General features: G+C 42.2%; 1 protein-coding gene across 1 annotated transcript in view; it reads right to left on the bottom strand.

Moving 5' to 3' along the window:
• Positions 1 to 283: 283 nt before the first annotated feature.
• Positions 284 to 16,410, bottom strand: part of neb (nebulin) — a 69,262-nt gene continuing 53,135 nt past the window's right edge. Inside the window, exons 122-142 of the mRNA XM_057335645.1 lie at positions 11,835 to 11,939; positions 10,945 to 11,049; positions 10,286 to 10,396; positions 9,547 to 9,657; positions 8,548 to 8,661; positions 8,347 to 8,451; positions 8,025 to 8,129; positions 7,608 to 7,712; positions 6,948 to 7,040; positions 6,480 to 6,572; positions 5,897 to 5,989; positions 5,401 to 5,493; positions 4,936 to 5,028; positions 3,944 to 4,036; positions 3,364 to 3,456; positions 2,870 to 2,977; positions 2,414 to 2,600; positions 2,229 to 2,321; positions 1,978 to 2,118; positions 1,243 to 1,346; positions 284 to 1,127 (exon numbers count right to left, since the gene is read on the bottom strand). Coding sequence (XP_057191628.1) covers positions 954 to 1,127; positions 1,243 to 1,346; positions 1,978 to 2,118; positions 2,229 to 2,321; positions 2,414 to 2,600; positions 2,870 to 2,977; positions 3,364 to 3,456; positions 3,944 to 4,036; positions 4,936 to 5,028; positions 5,401 to 5,493; positions 5,897 to 5,989; positions 6,480 to 6,572; positions 6,948 to 7,040; positions 7,608 to 7,712; positions 8,025 to 8,129; positions 8,347 to 8,451; positions 8,548 to 8,661; positions 9,547 to 9,657; positions 10,286 to 10,396; positions 10,945 to 11,049; positions 11,835 to 11,939 — 2,319 coding nt within the window. The 3' untranslated portion in view covers positions 284 to 953. The remainder of the gene's footprint in view (positions 1,128 to 1,242; positions 1,347 to 1,977; positions 2,119 to 2,228; positions 2,322 to 2,413; positions 2,601 to 2,869; positions 2,978 to 3,363; positions 3,457 to 3,943; positions 4,037 to 4,935; positions 5,029 to 5,400; positions 5,494 to 5,896; positions 5,990 to 6,479; positions 6,573 to 6,947; positions 7,041 to 7,607; positions 7,713 to 8,024; positions 8,130 to 8,346; positions 8,452 to 8,547; positions 8,662 to 9,546; positions 9,658 to 10,285; positions 10,397 to 10,944; positions 11,050 to 11,834; positions 11,940 to 16,410) is intronic.

Genomic DNA, 16,410 nt, shown 5'->3' with positions numbered 1-16,410 from the left:
TCATTTATAAACCAAACGTCTATGAACATTCATAGACCAAATTATGCTGAAAGTACTTTTTACTACATTTTTCCACAAATTCAAGTAATATTGGTTTCTGTAAGTCAAGAGTTGAAGCATACTAGCATGCATATTTACAATACATTACACACAGTATGTTGTCATTAATAGTTGTGGCAAATGGTAAGAAGCACTGGACACTGCTGGTAATAACTTTTCCGTATGGTATGGTGTGTTTTATTCACTGAGCTGTTCAGCATTTAGAGCCATGACATGAGACTGGTTCATTGCAGAAGTGTGGTGTGCTTTATTAGCTACTGATTCAAGGTAAACATCTTCCTCTAACCCCACACCTACAGAATCAAAGAAACAAAACACACATGCAAATTGCGGCCAGACTTCAGTAAGGGAGGGAGGAGGCTTGTTTTTCAATTCATATCGTTTCACTTGGGAAGATTTCCTAGTGTCTCTTCAACATTTGCAAGTTTAGTGTCTTTTTTTCATGTGGCAAACTCCGTGCATCCGTCTCTTCAGTCATGAAATACTGAATCGTTTTAACTTTCAGACGAAGTGAATCATGAGCCCATCTCTTGTACAAAAGTTTCAATTCTGCAACTTTTCAAGGATTTTGAATGTAGTGTCATTTGTAATATACAAAAATAATGGGCTCCAGTTATTTAACTGTTATTCCAGAACAGAAAAGATGAAAACAATTGTCTGTGACTTAAATAGGTACGTTTAGTTTTGTTAGTTTCACATGCCACAACCACAATAGATTTTGTGACATGGGCACAAACGAAATGTCATACAGTAACAAGGACAAACAAAACGGAAGCATAACTCCTTTGACTAACATTAAGTATACATAAAACAAGCCTGTGTGAGTGTCTTAAGCCAAGTGGATATCAAACTCGCTCAACTGCACGGGGAGTTTGAGATGGTAGCTGTTGGATTTAAATGGCTTCAACATAGTTGGCAGGCAGCATGCCGGTCTTTCCAGTACGCTGCACGGTGCCATACATCCAACCCTCATCAATAGACTGCACGTTTACGATGACATCACCATCTTTGAAGGTCACCTCATCACTGTCAACAGCGGCATAGTCGTACATGGCACGGACAGTTTTCTGTTTAGAGTACAGTGGAGAATTGAAACCGTCATTATTATCTAACCATTTAAATATCAAATTTTACTTTTAGAAAGGACTGTTACTATTCTAAAAAGCTTCTTTCAGGACTTACTCCAGTGGTTGAGGGATGTGAGGGTACAGAAGAAACTGTGGTCTGCTGGGTTGCCACAGAGGAGGACCTCTGCTGTACCTCAATAGTCTTGGCTTGCTGGTAGCCTTTGTGAGAAAATATTTTAAATGTTTATTGAATTCATTCTCTCAAAGTTCTCATTTTGAACTCTTAAAATCATTTTTAGTGAATAATTTTCCAGTAAAGTAATTTTACATTTTCTAGTGACAAATTAGACAAATATTAATTATTAAAAATAATGTAATGTAGACGGTACACCAAAATATCAATGATAAAAACAATGCATTGTGCACCTTAATAATTTTATATTAAAGTTGGCATGAAACCAACAAGGTTGCGATGAATAAAAATTATGACCTTCTAGATAAATAATTTATAATAAACACTGCAATATTCTAAAAAATTTGAATTGTAATTTTTGGTTTCATAGTGACTTTAAACATCCAAGCCTCAATGTAAACTACAGAATGAAATATGGTACATGTACAACAAACGATGGTTTTACTTTTTGAAGAATGGTGCAGTATATTAGAGTTTTTTTTATATAAAAGTTATTTGGAAGATTTGACTTGTTTACTGCTTGACAGAAATTGTACTTCCCTGGAAAACTTTATATTGTTAAACTAGTTGAGATATTTTGCCACCCTGAAATAATCTGACACCAGATTATCACAATACAATAAAACCTAAATCACATCAAGCATTTTCAATTCATACCAAAAGAGGAAACTCCAAAGCCATTGCTGTACAGGGACGTGTGGTGGTCTACATTCTCAGACACCTCTGACTTCTCATCGCCCACCCCACTCATTGCACTGGTGGAGCGAGAGTGCTCCTTACTGCGACGCTGGGCTTGAACTGAACCATAACAGATATCAACATTACATGAGCACCTCCTTCATTCAACAATGAAGATAAATGTATATCCACAGCTAACTAGTACCAGTGACGGCATAAGAATCATTTACCTGACATCATGTGAAGACTCCTGGACTGGATGTTGTCTTCAGCAGGGTCATAGTCAAAGACGGAGCCAGGGTTTGTGCGCCACACACGCAGGTCTGAGGTAAGAAACCAGTATGTCATAAATGCAAGAACACGCCCTGTATGAACGGCCCTGTGTGTGTACAGGTACGAATATGTATAAGCTCACCAGTGGTGGTCTCCTGATCATGCTCCTCTGCACGTCTTCTCTCCATCTCCACAACACGTCTCTGGATACCGCGATAGCTGATGTCACTGAAGTCCTGGGTGTTTCTCTTCACACGCTCAGTTATGGGATCAGAGATGGTGGGAGTAAAGCTTCCTTTACTCTTCTCAAAGTCTTGGTGGTATTTGACCTGGCAGGCCCAGCAGACAGTAAAACGAATGAGGTAGGGTACACAAAGCAAACTAAAACGGCATACGATGTCACTGAACAATATAGAACATGAGTGAAACCTATACACCAACCCCTCACAATTTCTTGCATTATATTTAAGTGACATCACTTTTTTTTGACATCACAGTGACATGGTTTAATAAAATCCGAGGGGGCATTTAAAGGAAATATTGTACAAAAATGCACCTCCCGGATATCACTTTTGTCTACTATTATGTATCAACTTACTCCAGAGATGATGCGCTGGGTCTCTTTCACACGTCTCATCTCAGGGGTGTCAAGCACAAAGGCGGCTTTGCCCTGCACCTGCTTACGGAAGCTGTCAGAATACAGCACCTGAACAAAAAACAGCATATCACACACATACATTAGAAACCATATGGATATATATGTTGGATTATGCTCATGTGTCAAATTCCTGTGGAAGACAGGGGTAGAAGGTCAGGACGTTAGACAGGACATGAAGACGACATGATTCAACACAGGGTTGGGTGTTATTGGGATTTCAGACACATGAATTACATGGTTCCTCAGAAGGCTGGATTAAGTGTTTCCCGAATGGGGCGTCAGAGGCGGTGATCATTTACAGCTATATGAAATGGACTAAATTCATCAGTTAATATTATTAGGCACCTAAGTGAAATGAGGACGTCAGTTAGAGAGGTTATGTTTACACGCGGCGCACACACACTCAAGGACGTGAGCCCTGCGGCTGCGAGTACCGAGCTAATGTGCATTTGGTTCCGTTTCACCCGCTCCATCTCTGGAGTGAAAACCACAGGTGTTCCCTTTGCAGACGAGTCCTTGTACAAAACCTGTGGTGGAAAAGAACAGCGCCCCCAAAGGCCAGTCAGACACATAGCACTATGACATACATTTTGAAGAACACCGCACAACAAGTCGCACACAGCACACCGTGACAAGAGTTTATATCCCAGAGGTTTGAAAAGACAAACCTGAAGGAAAACAAATTTGGGATACAATAGCTCGTCTGGTGTTAGGTATTTTCAGAAAAAAGAATGTAAAAAGTCTTGTTACTTGTGTTGGATTAAGAGTTTGTAGTGTTGAATAATTCCATACGTTTAAATTCACAGCAGGGAGGGAACCTAATTAGGAGTGGAATATGGTGTGGTAAATCACATTAGATGAAAATCTATGCAATAAGGTTTTAGCTTGATAAGCGTCCTTTGATTTGCCTCAAGGATGGCATAGTAAGAGACTGAATGAAAGGGAAAAGATGAAGAAGCAGAGTTAATGGGGAATGGAGGCACTCTCTTGTAAACCCTGTGGAGAGTCCACTACCGAGCTGATGTGCTTCTGATTCTCTTTGACCCGCTTCACCTCGGGGAGGTCCGGAATGGCTGTGCCTTGACCCAGCGAATTCTTGTATTTTATCTACCCAAGAGTTCATGCCGACAGATAAAACACACACAACACATGAACCAAAACAGCCACAGAACGAAGTATAAACACACATACAAAACTAAAAATAATATAAAAAACAAAAACTATATTATAAATAAACAAATAAATAAAAGTATTATAAAATAATAAAACAAAAATCATCAGCAAAATGTAAATTGATAAATAAACAAATTTAATAATATTTATGTTTTGGTCCCTGAATATTAAATAAAAAATCAAAGAATTGATTTTTAATAAGAATTATACAACAGTTGGCCAAGTGAAATTGAGTGTGATTTTGCCGAAGCAGGGGTTTCTTTTAAATTCAGAGTAATTATTTCTTTCGCACGGAGTGTGACATGGAAAACCTGAAGTGGAGCCGGAGCGGAGTGATAACAGTAAAATTACTGTAGCTTCACTCACATAGCCTACTCTGTTCCATTCTGTGCAATGCTTTGCCGCACACATTTGAAACCGTTTTGCTGGAGAACAAAAAATAGATTGTGAAAAAATGTATTTTGACAAAATGGTGTCTAATGTTAAGTTAACATTAACCTTTGTTTATAGAACTGTTGTATAAACGCAATATCACACTTGCAATCGTGCTGTTGTGCTAATAACAGAATGGTGGTAAATACATGAGAACTTTACAGCCATACTGATATTTAGTACAACAGCACTCCTGTTTAGGTAATATTGCCTAAAAAGTCAATAAGAGGATTTTGTCAACTGAGCTACATGAATGTTACATCTACTGTAGATGGATTTGTTGTGGTAATGTTTTACGGGATGTCTAGTATTAATAAATGCTAAAAGGGAGCTAAAAGGATGATGAAAGGAGAAGAGGGACATGTTTTATGTTTGGGATAGAAGATCACACCGCAGTGTACCGTGCTAATATTTTGCTGATTGCGTTTAACTCTCTCCATCTCAGGGGTTTCTGGTATAGCCGTTCCTCCTCCCAAATCTCCCTTGTATTGGATCTTTAAACATGTAGAGGCAATGGTGCAAAAAAGTTATAAAAATCAAAGTAAACTTGAATCATATAAAAAATGGAAAATATCTTGAAATATTAGTGTTTAAAAAAATCTGGTTTAAAAATTTATAGCACACACAGAAAATCTAAACAAAACATGACATCTACCAAGAAAAAATGTGGTAGGGTAATTTGGTTATTTGTTGTGTGAGATATTAATGAAAAATACTGTATCTATATAAAAAGTGGAAGGAATGTGTGATTTATCAGGATGAGTTTTTTAGATAAAGGAATTGAGAACGGGGTAAAGTGAGAATTTTAAGAATAATGAAGGATGAACTGGTTAGGCAGTCTTCTTTAGAGTCAGAAAAAACACTACCGAGCTGATGTTCTTCTGAGTTTCCCGTACACGCTTCACCTCAGGAAGGTCGGCTATAGATATGCCTTGACTTAGTGAATTCCTGTATTTAATCTAATACATGAATCATACAAAAATTAAGTAGAAAATAATCAAAAGTAAGAGGTAAACACAACAACTTGGACAAAAAAGAAAATTGCAACACAAACACAAAAAAGGGAAGAATGTAAAAAGGTGTATGAATGGAAATGAAAGCTGCAGTAGTCCCGGGACCAGCGTCGATGAATAAATGTATGGATCATGATATTGTAAGTTAAATAACGCACAATTTGTTTAATTCTATTAAAAAGACAAGAAGAGTTAACAGTTTAACCTGCTATTAGATGGAGTGAATTAAATGAATTAAAAATATATTAAATTGAATAAAACTCAAGTGAAATTTTAATAGAAAGTTCATATTAAAAGGAGGCATTATTTGGGAATTTTGGGACACAGGATAGGTCACACCGCAGTGTACCGTGCTAATAGCCTCCTGATTGCGTTTGACTCTCTCCATCTCAGGGGTTTCTGAAATTGCTGTTCCTTGACCCAAATCTTCCTTGTAGTGGATCTTTAAACATGTAGAGGCAATGGTGCAAAAAAGTTATAAAAATCAAAGTAAACTTGAATCATATAAAAAAATGGAAAATATCTTGAAATAGTAGTTTAAAAAAAATCTGGTTTAAAAATTTAAAGCACACACAAAAAATCTTAACAAAACATGACATCTACTGTACCAAGAAATAATGTGGTAGGGTAATTTGGTTATTTGTTGTGTGAGATATTAATGAAAAATACTGTATCTATGTTTATTTTTATTCTATTAATGCATTTTGGCAGACGCAGCGATTTACATTGCATTATCCAATACATTTGTTTCTAAGTATGTGCAATCCCCCGGGGATCGAACCCACGATCTTGGCATTGTTAGCGCCATGCTCTTACCACTGTACCACTGTGTTTTAGATAAAGGAATTGAGAAAGGGGCAAAGTGAGAATTTTAAGAATAATGAAGGATGAACTGGTTAGGCAGTCTTCTTTAGAGTCAGAAAAAACACTACCGAGCTGATGTTCTTCTGAGTTTCCCGTACACGCTTCACCTCAGGAAGGTCGGCTATAGATATGCCTTGACTTAGTGAATTCCTGTATTTAATCTAATACATGAATCATACAAAAATTAAGTAGAAAATAATGAAAAGTAAGAGGTAAACACAACAACTTGGACAAAATGAAAATTGCAACACAAACACAAAAAAGGGAAGAGATGTAAAAAGGTGTATGAATGGAAATGAAAGCTGCAGTAGTCCCGGGACCCGGGATTTGTTTAATTCTATTAAAAAGACAAGAAGAGTTAACAGTTTAACCTGATATTAGATGGAGTGAATTAAAATTAATGAAATTTACTTTTACGAAATTAAATGAATTATTAAATTGAATAAAACTCAAGTGAAATTTTAATTGAAGTTCATATTAAAAGGAGGCATTATTTGGGAATTTTGGGACACAGGCTAGGTCACACCGCAGTGTACCGAGCTAATAGCCTCCTGATTGCGTTTGACTCTCTCCATCTCAGGGGTTTCTGAAATTGCTGTTCCTTGACCCAAATCTTCCTTGTAGTGGATCTTTGGGATTGTACAAGCATAAGGAGGCATTAACATGTTTTTTCATCTGTTGGGTGGTACATACAGTAGTTTTCAGCTGTTTTGTCTGGGGACGTTTCATAGTACACACTCTCGCAACATGAACAGACAAAACATTTGAAAACAACACAACACAAAACATCAAACAGACTCAACATTTTAGAAAACAGATACAAACCCACTTCAAACACACATCTGTGAAGCATTGACACCTGTAAGATGTAAATATTGCAATATATTGGTTATATTATTGGTATATTGGCATTGGTTAGAGCTAATTTTTAGAAAGAAAGGTCAACTTGGTTACTGTTAGTTTCTGCTTTGCTAGTTTAAAATTAATAGCTACATCTAAGATCTGTTTTTAGGATTAAGATCTGTTTAGGAAATCTGTTTTTAGACTAAAAGAAAGAAGTGCGTGTCAAGGATTATTAAATTGTGGGGTTACAGCGTAAAAAAAAAAGTGGAGTAAAGCAAAAAATGAGAATGAAAAAAGGCAAAAAAGTTTTTGGTTAGAATGTAGGGAAAATATAGTCATTAAGCAGTGGGTACCGAGCTGAAATTCTTTGTATTTTCTTTAACACGAAGCATTTCAGGGGTGTCCTTAACTGCTGAAACCTTGCCCTTACTGTGTTTAAGGTCAAGCTGGTACTGAAGCTAAAAAGAAGAAAGCACAAGTGCAGTTAAAAATGATGTAAAAACGCAACAAGAGAAAATATCGCAACCAAAAATGTTTGAAATCATTCAAGAGAACTGAACTATTGAAATCCATACAGCAAAGTAATTTTTTACATCTTGCTATTTTTGATCTCTTCTTTCTATTTTTATTTTTTCTTGCAAGGCAAACCTGACATACATGAAAGACAAGGACCAAACGCAGTAAAAAGTGTGTTAACCACAAATAAAACAAAACAAAAACATGAAACTTCATAATTTTGACCAATTCAGAACCCTTGGAGAAACACTTACGGTACTGAAGTTCTTCTGGTTCTCACGGACTCTCTGCATCTCAGGAGTGTCCAGAACAGGCACATAATGAGACATAGTCTTCTCAGCCTCCTCCTTGTACTTTTTCTGTTAGTGAAATGCAAAAAGATGCTGTAGTCATTCACAAAGGGTTACTCAAAATAATTAAAAATATCTAATTTGGAAAAACCAGAACCCAGTTTTAACATGAACAATCGTGATAACAAAGTCATGTCATTTCTTAAAGAAGCATGCCCAATCGAAAAGTGTAAAGTCATGTTATTTATATGCAGATTGATGAGAACGGGTTGAGCATTCCTCATACCTGGCTGACAATGTTCCTGATCTGCTGAGCGTGAATGATATCAGGGGTGTCAAGCACTGTGGTGTATGTGGATCTGTCATGCTCCGCATTCTGCTTGTACTTGGTCTAAAAAACATATGAACTTTAGCAACTGGTGGATTGTTGAAATGCTGCTAGTTGAGGGAATCAGATGTGAAATAGTCTGTGAGGTAATCTCTATACCTGACTGAGGATATCAGTGGCATTTCTTGCCCTTAAGAAGTCTGGGGTGTCAGTAGCCAAAGCCAACATTCCTTTTCCCTTGATCTCTTGTTCCAATGATTTCTTGTACTCTCTCTGCAAAAATCGGGCAAACATTAGCATACTCGCACGACTACAAATTTAGACAGTTACACAGCGTCCAAACCAGGCATAAAACAGATAAGCACTAAAGACTTTAAAGGAACAGTTCACCCCAAATGATAATTTACTCACTCTCAAGTTGTTCCAAATCTGTATAAATTTCTTTGTTCTGATGAACACAGAAAGATATTTGGAAGAATGCTTGTAAGCAAAGAGTTCTTGGCCACCATTGACTACCATAGTAGGAAAAATTCCAATGGTACTTGAAAGTTGAACTGTTTGCTTTCCTACATTCTTCAAAATATCTTCTTTTGTGTTTGACAGAACAGAGACATTTTTAAGTATTTTGTCCTACTATGGTAGTCAATGGTGGCCAAGAACTGTTGGGTTCCAAGCATTCTTGCAAATATCTTTCTCTGTGTCAGATTCGGATAACGTGTGAGGGTTACTTGAGGGTGAGTAAGTGATGACATTTTTGGGTGAACTTTCCCTTTAACCAGTTTGGATAATGTTGAGATGTTATTTTTTGTAGGCTACAAACACAATAATAACATAAAAAAAGAAAAGAAATTAGTGAACTGTTAAGGAAGATAAATTAGAGCATATAACCATCAAATTGTGGAGAAAAAACTATATTATGACAGCAGGGAATCCATTTAGAATTGAAAGACAAAATGGCATTTAGTGGGAGTCTCAGCGAGATGAAAGGACTTGCTGCACCAAATCGGTTAAATGGCGCAACACTGGGAAGGTCCATGAGAAGGATTAGTGATGTCATTAGCAGGAGGCCAATGGACTTGAACTGGTTAGTGCATTGAGGAGGAGGTGGAGTTGTGAGGATTACAGGTTGAAAATACAGGTCAGATTGTGCCACCCTACCTCGCTCAGGATCTGAGTAGCATGCTTTGCTCTCAGTAACTCAGGAGTTTCCTCCAGCACTGTAAGCCCTTTACCCTTAACCCCTTCCTCAAGATCCTTCCTGTATTCTTTCTACAAGGCGGAGAAGAACAGAAATACTGCATACACATACACTACACATACAGGCAGATGCGGTACGGTTCAAAGTCACCAGGATTTGCTCTGTGATGCTTATTTACTAATAGTCATTTTTACAATATAATACTGATGTCCACGCAGCATTAAAAAATGATTTACGCATGAACCATTTCAGTTTTGTGTCCTAAGCAAAATCATTGGTGAATTTGAAAAGCAACCCGGCTAAACATACAATATTCACAAGAAATGTCACCAGCAAACTAAACAAAGATTTATGTTCATTCTACATCAGCATTTACATGATCTAAAAGCCAAACCAACAGGTTATTGTAAATATAAAATGTTAATTCACATGCATGCTCATGTTAACTTAAGTACAGTGGGATTGGAAGCATATTTGACCATAATACAGTAGATTTGACAAACCCGATGAACAACACACAACACACCATCACACACAGATGTTGAGATTGTATTACAGCAGGATGATGGCTCATGCATACTAACCATAACCTACTCGGGTGTGACCGTAAACGTCAAAGACACTCATGTAAGGATTATGTTCGTGGTCTTAGTATTATTACCGGAATGGGTGGCGGAGAGTATAAAGACCGCATGTTACCTCGCTAGCAATTTTCGTGGCGTGTCTGACATGTATCATGGCAGGGGTGACCTCCAACCCAGAGAGGTTCTTGCCTTTCATTGACTCCTCAAAGTCCCTCTTATACTCTTTCTATTCGCCGTGAATACAGGAAAGTGAAAGATACATGAAGCATTGGGAAGACCAGTCTAGCGTCAGCATGTTAACAGGGTATCACTGGTTCCTCAGTCGAAGAGCATAACATTCATAGATGACAATGTTTTGGACATCATAGCTTTTACACCAATATCAAGGTGTTTTACAGTGAGACTATGAAAGCAACCATAACAACAGAGTGAAAAAACACAAGACAAACATAAATGCATACCATAAATCCAGGCCCAGGATATAATTGTGGCTTCCTTATTACTTACCAGTGTTTACTATATGTATCCAGGTTGAATAGACTATTTTAATGTCAAGCAATGCATTCACACAGCACTGTAAAAAATGTTTTGCTACTTAATTGAAAAACTTTACGTGGTACTAACCAAAAATAAACTAGGTTTAAAGGTTTAAAATACGTAGAAATTACACTTTTTACAGTGTGGGTTACAAAGAAGCAAAAGCATATACATGACCACTTGTTTGGCATCGATGTGGTTAAATAGACTGAGATTCAACATGGGAGCAGTATTTACCTGACTCTGTAAATGTTGAGCCTCCTTGGCAGTCACATAAGTAGGGGTCTCAAAGTCCAGCATGGCTTTGCCTCTTTCCCTCTCGTATTTCTCTTTATACTTCACCTAGAGTTAAAAAAACAGAAGCGAAGATACACAAAAAACATGCCTTCAACATTGAACTGATACACTTGATAAAGTAGTTTACTCACTAATGCTTATTTAATACTTATAATACTGAAACAGACCACAGCTTTGGTCACACATTGTTTGGTAGAGACTGTGCTGTACATGTTACTACATAAGAAATAATTGGGCATAAGGGCCTGGTTTCACAGACAAGGCTTAGCTTAAGCCAAGACTCTGCCTAGTTAAATTAGGATATTTAAGTCACTTTTTTTTAAATGCCCTAAAATGAAACATTACTGGTGTGCATCTTGAGACAAAACAATGGCACTGACATATTTAATGATATTTCAGGGCAAGTTATTTTCAGTTAAGACAGCTCAAATATTCATTTTAGTCTGGGTCTTGACTTAAGCCTTGTCTGTGAAACAAGTTCATTGTAGTCTCAATTTCTTTATAATTAGTTTTTTTCTGTTCTGTAGTCTCAGAAAATGTGTCTTTTTTAATGAAAAAGTAACTTGCAAAGAGCCTTTATAACTGTTAAACAATTTAAGTTACATAACATACATTGTAAAACAGTCTGTATGAAGTCTTTTACGAGACACAGTAACCCAAACAAATAAAATGCAAACAATAAATACGGTTGTAAAATCTTTCCCATGAAAGCTTTAAATGAATTAAACAGGTCTGACATGTTAAGATTTCGGCTTCTTCTCGCTCACAGGAAAGCAGCGGGTGTGAGCTGGATGGATTGGGGAAAGTTTCAGAAGTGAATGTGGACTTACGTGACTCTGCAGCTCTGAGGCCTCTTTGTGGTGAAGCTGCTCAGGTGTGTCGGATATCATATGGTAGTGACCCCTACTTTCCTCAAACTTCTTCTTGTACTGGTACTAAAGAGGAACGCCCAATAATGCAGCTCAATACAATATGCAAATCCAATGCATCGTGTGCCATCTCTCCCACGTTAAAATGGCCAAAAATATACAAAAAACAACCAAAAATGGAAAAAGTGGGTAGAGACCAAAAAAGAAGATGCGACTGATGGTACTTAAATAGTGAAATGGACAACAAAATATCTTGAAATATTTAAAAAATGTTTATCTTAAAATGTAGTTGCATACATACATACAAAATAGGGTACTTTTGAACTAAAATCAATTGTTTGCCAGGATATCCAATATGTAGGACTACTCAGTCCGACAATGTGTTGGGACCTGACAAAGCCAACATAATGATTTTTTTGTAGTTTTTTTTAATCCTAAACCCAATAAACTGAATGCACTAACATTTCTGACCTCCCACTAATGAGTTATGCCTGTTCCCTTTCTCTCGGTCTCTCGACGTTGTGTCGAACTGACAGAATGGGGTTTGTCTTGAGAACCTATCATCTTCTGAGTATTTAGAAAAGGCCAATGAAAATTTGCGAATGAAATTTGCAGTCGCCTCACGCCCGCCAAGTTTCAGGGCATCCGATATACCTCAGTCAGAGGCTAGGATGTTCCCGTACTTCGGGCTGAGGTCGCCACCCTTCTGGTGAAGGGAGTGATCGAGCCCGTCTCACCAGCCGAGATGTTCAACGGGTTTTACAGCCTGTACTTCATTGTCCCCAAGAAAGGCGGGGGGTTGCGCCCTATCTTGGGTCTGTGTGTTCTGAACAGGCACCTACACAATAGCTGCCTTTCAGGTTGATCACGCAGAAGCGCATCCTGACGTCTGTCAGGTGTCAGGACTGGTTCATGGCAATCGACCTGAAGGACGCGTACTTCATGTCTCAATCCTCCCTCGACATCGGCCGTTCCGACGGTTCGCATATCAGTACAGGGTCCTCCCCTTCGGTCTGTTCCTGTCTCCACGAGTCTTTACGAAGGTCGTGGAAGCCGCCCTCCTTCCCCTTAGGGAAGGAGGTGTGCAGGTACTAAACTATCTCGACGACTGGCTCAGTTTGGCGCACTCTCGAGATCTGTTGTGTACACACAGGGACCTGGTGCTCCGGCACCTAGATCGGTGGGGCTACAGGTCAATTGAGAAGAGCAAGCTCTCCCCGGTGCAGAGCGTCCTCTTTCTCGGTATGGAACTCGACTCTGTCCTCATGAGCGGCCCCGCTCACCCCCCGCGGGGGGCGCGAGACCCGCGACGAGGAAGCATGCACCCACGCGGCCTCCCAGAGGCAGTGCGACTGACTACAGAGCGCGCCCGATCAGTGTTGAACTGCCTGAAGCTCTCAGACAGTCAGCGGTCTCCCTGAAACAATTTCAGAGGCTCCTGGGATACATGGCATCCTCGGCGGGGGTGGTCCCCCTCGGGTCGATGCACATATGACCGCTCCAACACTGGCTACAGAGTCAAGTTCCTTAGAGAGCGGCACACAGGCAGCAGGCGTATGGTCATCACGCTTTTCTGCCGACACACCCTAACCCCCTGGTCTCCATGACCTTCTTGCGGACAGGGGTCCCCTTTGGGATGCCTCCCTGCAGGGTTGGGGTGCCGTGTGCAACGGGCAAGCAGTGTCGGGGCAGTGGACGGGCCCCCGCCTGCGTTGGCATTTCAACTGCCTAGAGTTGTTGGTTGTGCTACTTGCATTGAGGAGGCTACTACCTCTCGTGCAGGGCAAGCACGTGCTGGTCCGGTCGGACAGCACAGCTTCTGTGGCGTATATCATTCGCTCACGGCAGCTAACATGACTCGCCCGGCGCCTCCTCCTCTGGAGTCAGCAGGTGATCAGTTCCCTGCGAGCCACACACATCCCAGGCACCCTGAACCAGACAGCCGATGCGCTCTCTCGTCAGTCGACACCTCGCGGAGAGTGGCGACTCCATCCCCGCGCAGCCGGCTCATTTGGGAGAGGTTCGGCCAGGCACAGGTGGTCCTGTTGCCTCCCCGGACTCCACCCATTGTCCGCTTTGGTACTCCCTGTCCGAGGCAACCCTTGGCACGGATGCCCTTGCGCACAGCTGGCCGTGGGACAAGCGGAAGTACGCTTCCCCCCAGTGAGCCTCAGTGCACAGGTCCTGTGCAAGGCCAGGGAAGAGGAGCATCAAGTGGTACTAGTTACGCCCCTTTTGGCCTAACCAGGACTTGGTTCTCAGAGCTAAGGCTCTGACAACAACTCCCCCCTGGCCGCTCCCCCTGGTGAACTGCTTCCCCAGGGGAAGGGGCACGTTACGGCATCCCAGGCAAAACCTGGTCTCCATGTCTGGATGGGATGAGGAGATCCTGAGTGACCCACCCCCGGTCTGGTTGGGACGTCACTCAGGCTAGGGCTTCGGCCACTGGGCGGCTGTACACCCATAGGTGGAGCCTCTTCTCGTCCTGGGGCTCTTCTCGGCGAGAAGACCCACAGAGTTGCTCGGTCAGGTACGAGCTGTCCCTTCCTCAAGAGAGACTGGGGAGTAACCTCTCCCCCTCCACACTGGGAATGTATGTAGCCGCTATGGCCGCTCATCATGACCCAAGTGCTGGGTAGCCTCTGGGACAGCACGACCTGGTCATTAGGTTCCTAAGGGGCGCGAGAGGCTGACCACCTTATCCGCGCTCCGTACCCTCTTGCGACCTAGGTGGCAGGCCTCAAGAGTACCTGCCCCCTTCGAGCCTCTCCGGGTTGCCGCTCTTTCTCAGTCTTGATAAAGACGTCTTTCCGCATGGCGCTCACCTCCAAGAGGGTAGGGGATCTGCAAGCACCCTCCGTGTCCACAGATTGCCTAGAACTCGGGGCCGGGATTCTCACGTTATCTTGAGACCCCGCCCCGGCTACGTGCCCAAAGTTCCCACCACTCTCCCGAGAGACCAGGTGGTGAACCTGCAGGCGCTCCCCACCGGGGAGGAAGACCCAACCTATCCGTGTTGTGTCCAGTACGCGCACGGCACCTCTACTTGGACCGCACGCAGAGCCCAGAAGCTTTGAGCAGCTCTTTGTCTGTTTCGGAGGTCAGCAGAAGGGAGGGCTGTCTCTAAACAGAGGCTGGCGCACTGGATCGTGGATGCCCTCGTTAGGGCATACCGATCTCTATTCGCCCCTGCCAGTTGGGAGTGAGGCACACCCCTCATGGGCACTGGCTCAGAGCGCCTCTCTGGCAGACATCTGCAGAGCTGCGCGTTGGGCTATGCCCAACAACTCCGTGAGGTTCTAATACCTACGCATGGAACTGGTGTCAGCCCGCATCCTGGCAAGGTGTAGGACCGGCAGCCGGTAGGGCGTACGCCTGCGAAAGCCCTTCTCCCTTCCTTAGGGGGATCAGCGGCTATTACGCCTCCCCTCTTTCCCCCACTGGGTAAAGAACAGGCATTCCATTCTTCACTAAGCACCCTTCCAGGGGACAGGCTGGGCAGAGCAGCCCTGCCCCCTTAGGCCGGGGAACAGTTGAGTTATCTCCCACATGGCTCTAACCGGACCTAGTGCTCCAGACGTGGTAACCCCCCCTCCGTGGGCTGTTCCGTCTGATGTATCCTCATGAATGGTTCCCACCTTGGCAACCCATGACCTCCCCAGGTGGACTCCCACCTTGCGGTTAACTCCTGCAGTCCGCACATTCCTCCCATGAGTTCTCCCCTGATGGTGAGACCATGTGGTGTCTCCACTAATTCCTCCCTACGGTAGGTAGTGGCCTCTGCAGCGTTTTTCCCCCCGGGGGGAATGATGCTTACCCAGTGGCCCGTACGGTGCCGGGCGGCTTCTCGCCATTTAGAGAATCAGGCCTCCGCCCGTGACGGCCGGCGTTAGGGGGCTTCCCAACTTTTTGTGGAAAGCTCTGGGTCCCCCTTCCTCTCCACTGGAAGGTCATAATTTCGCGCTAGCGTGTTCGTCTGACTCGCCCAGGCCAGTCAACGTCGCTCCGCAGAGATTGTGACGCGGCTCAGTGCTGTGGCGTTTTCCATAGGAACCCCATTCTGTCGGTTCGACACAACGTCGAGAGACCGACAGAAAGGGAACGTCTTGGTTACGGATGTAACCTCGGTTCCCTGATGGAGGGAACGAGACGTTGTGTCCCTCATGCCACAACACTGGCCGCCCACCCCAGCAGTCGGGGGAGGATGCTTTAGGCTCCTCAGACCAAAGGTGAATGAATGAGCACGCCGGCTTCCCTCTTATACCCGGACATCCGGGGAGGAGCCCGGCATGCAAATTTCATTCGCCAATTTTCATTGGCCTTTTTTAAATACTCAGAAGATGATAGGTTCTCAAGACAAACCCCATTCTGTCGGTTCGACACAACGTCTCGTTCCCTCCATCAGGGAACCGAGGTTACATCTGTAACCAAGACGTTTTCTGTCATCATTTATCATCCCTCATGTCATTCAAAACCTGTATAAGACTCTTTCTACTGTGAAACACAAAAGAAGATATTTTGAGAAATGTCATAGTGG

Source organism: Triplophysa rosa, linkage group LG6 (assembly GCF_024868665.1).
Source record: "Triplophysa rosa linkage group LG6, Trosa_1v2, whole genome shotgun sequence".
NCBI classification, from domain to species: domain Eukaryota; kingdom Metazoa; phylum Chordata; class Actinopteri; order Cypriniformes; family Nemacheilidae; genus Triplophysa; species Triplophysa rosa.
Note: the sequence above shows the minus strand (reverse complement) of the source record. Positions and strands in the feature narration are given on the sequence as shown.